This window comes from Saprolegnia parasitica, assembly GCF_000151545.1.
Source record: "Saprolegnia parasitica CBS 223.65 unplaced genomic scaffold supercont2.463, whole genome shotgun sequence".
Classification (NCBI taxonomy): domain Eukaryota; phylum Oomycota; class Saprolegniomycetes; order Saprolegniales; family Saprolegniaceae; genus Saprolegnia; species Saprolegnia parasitica.
The window spans coordinates 6,139-7,653 of record NW_012156857.1 but is presented as its reverse complement, the minus strand read 5'-3'; the positions used below and the strand labels follow the sequence as shown (position 1 = coordinate 7,653).

The 1,515-nt window shown below is 59.8% G+C and overlaps 1 protein-coding gene across 1 annotated transcript; it reads left to right on the top strand.

The window, feature by feature from the left end:
* Positions 1–2: 2 nt before the first annotated feature.
* SPRG_17052 (TKL protein kinase) lies at positions 3–995 on the top strand (the record flags this gene model as incomplete). The annotated part of the gene is made up of 2 exons (XM_012356428.1): positions 3–232; positions 290–995. The coding sequence occupies exons 1-2, from the start codon at positions 225–227 to the stop codon at positions 993–995; spliced, it is 714 nt and encodes a 237-aa protein (XP_012211818.1). The 5' UTR covers positions 3–224.
* Between the last annotated feature and the right edge of the window lie 520 nt (positions 996–1,515).

Below are 1,515 nucleotides of genomic sequence, written 5' to 3'. Positions count from 1 at the left end.
AGCACCTCGAGTCGCTCACGCTCGGCGCGAAGCTCGAGCTCGGCGACTTGGCGTTCTGGCGCCTCGACGAATCCGAGCTCGTGCCGCTCACGACCCTCTCCGTCGGCACGTACGGCACCGTTCGCGTCGGCCGGTACCGCGACCAGCTCGTCGCGATCAAGACGCCGCTCGCCTCGGAGCGCACGGCGCCCATCATCCAAGCCTTCCTCGACGAGATCCTGCTCATGACGCGGTGTGCATCATTATCGCGCGGCTTGTGCACGAGGTCTCATCGCCTCTTGTGTCATAGCGTGCAGAGCCCGTACGTGATGCAAGTGGTGGGCATTAGCTACGTGCGTCTGCTCGACGTCGAGCTCGTCCTCGAGTACATGGACAAGGGCGACCTGCAGCACCATTTGGAGGCGACGCGGTCCAACGCAACGCTGCTCTTTCCGTGGCCGCAAAAGATTGCGGTTGCCAAAGACATTGCGAAAGGCCTCTTGGCGCTGCACATGGCTGGCATCGTCCACCGCGACCTCAAGTCCCGCAACGTGCTCTTCAACCACGGGATGCAGGCCAAAGTGTCGGACTTTGGCGTTGCGCGTCAAGTCACAACCGCTACGATGACCCAGGGTGTTGGCAGCTACCGCTGGACCGCCCCCGAAGTCTTGGAAGGCAAGCGCTACGGGATTGCCGCCGACGTCTACTCGTTCGGCATGATCCTCGCAGAGTTGGATACGCACCACGTGCCGTACTACGACCTCCAGCAGCCGCTAAAATCGCTGCGCGACTTTGTGCTCTTGCGCGACCGGCCGGCCGCGCAGCAGCTTGTCAACGTCTCGGACGGCGTGCTCATGGAGCGCGTCATGAGCGGCGGCGTCGAGCCCAGCTTCAGCACGAGCTGCCCCGACGTCGTCTACAACCTCGCGATCCAGTGCATCGCGTTCGATCCGAAGGCGCGCCCCAAGGCCAAGGACATCGTTCGGTACCTGCGGGACGCACTGCGACAGTGTTAGCGATATACTCGTAGTGTTGTGTTGTCCAGTTAGCTTGGTGTTGTCATGCTTTTTAATTTTGGAATTGTGCGATTATGCCACTTGGCAGGGTGGTACCTTGATACATTGATATTGAGTGGTTGTAGTCGATACATCGACGCACGCATGCTTGTTGTTGAGGGACGTGGGCGACTTGGCGCCAACGCTGGCCAATAGGATTTTGCACAGTTTGCCATTTCGACCAATCAGGATCTGACACACATACACTGGACTCGAGCTAGCTGGGCTACCTGATACAAGGGGCGATGCCAGAGCACCACGCGGACCCGGACACGTACATTGTTATTAAAGGCATGTCGACAAATTGGTCGTCGAGAAGGTGTAGATGGCGGCCACTGTCCTGGGCGATTGTGCAGCGCATGTCAGGTGCCGCATCGACAGCTGTCGACGTAGTTGTCGTTGATTGAACCGACGGCACTCGGCGCTGCTGGGCGAGCCTCTTGGCGCGCACGAGGCCCTTCTCTGGCAGTCCAAATGTCTG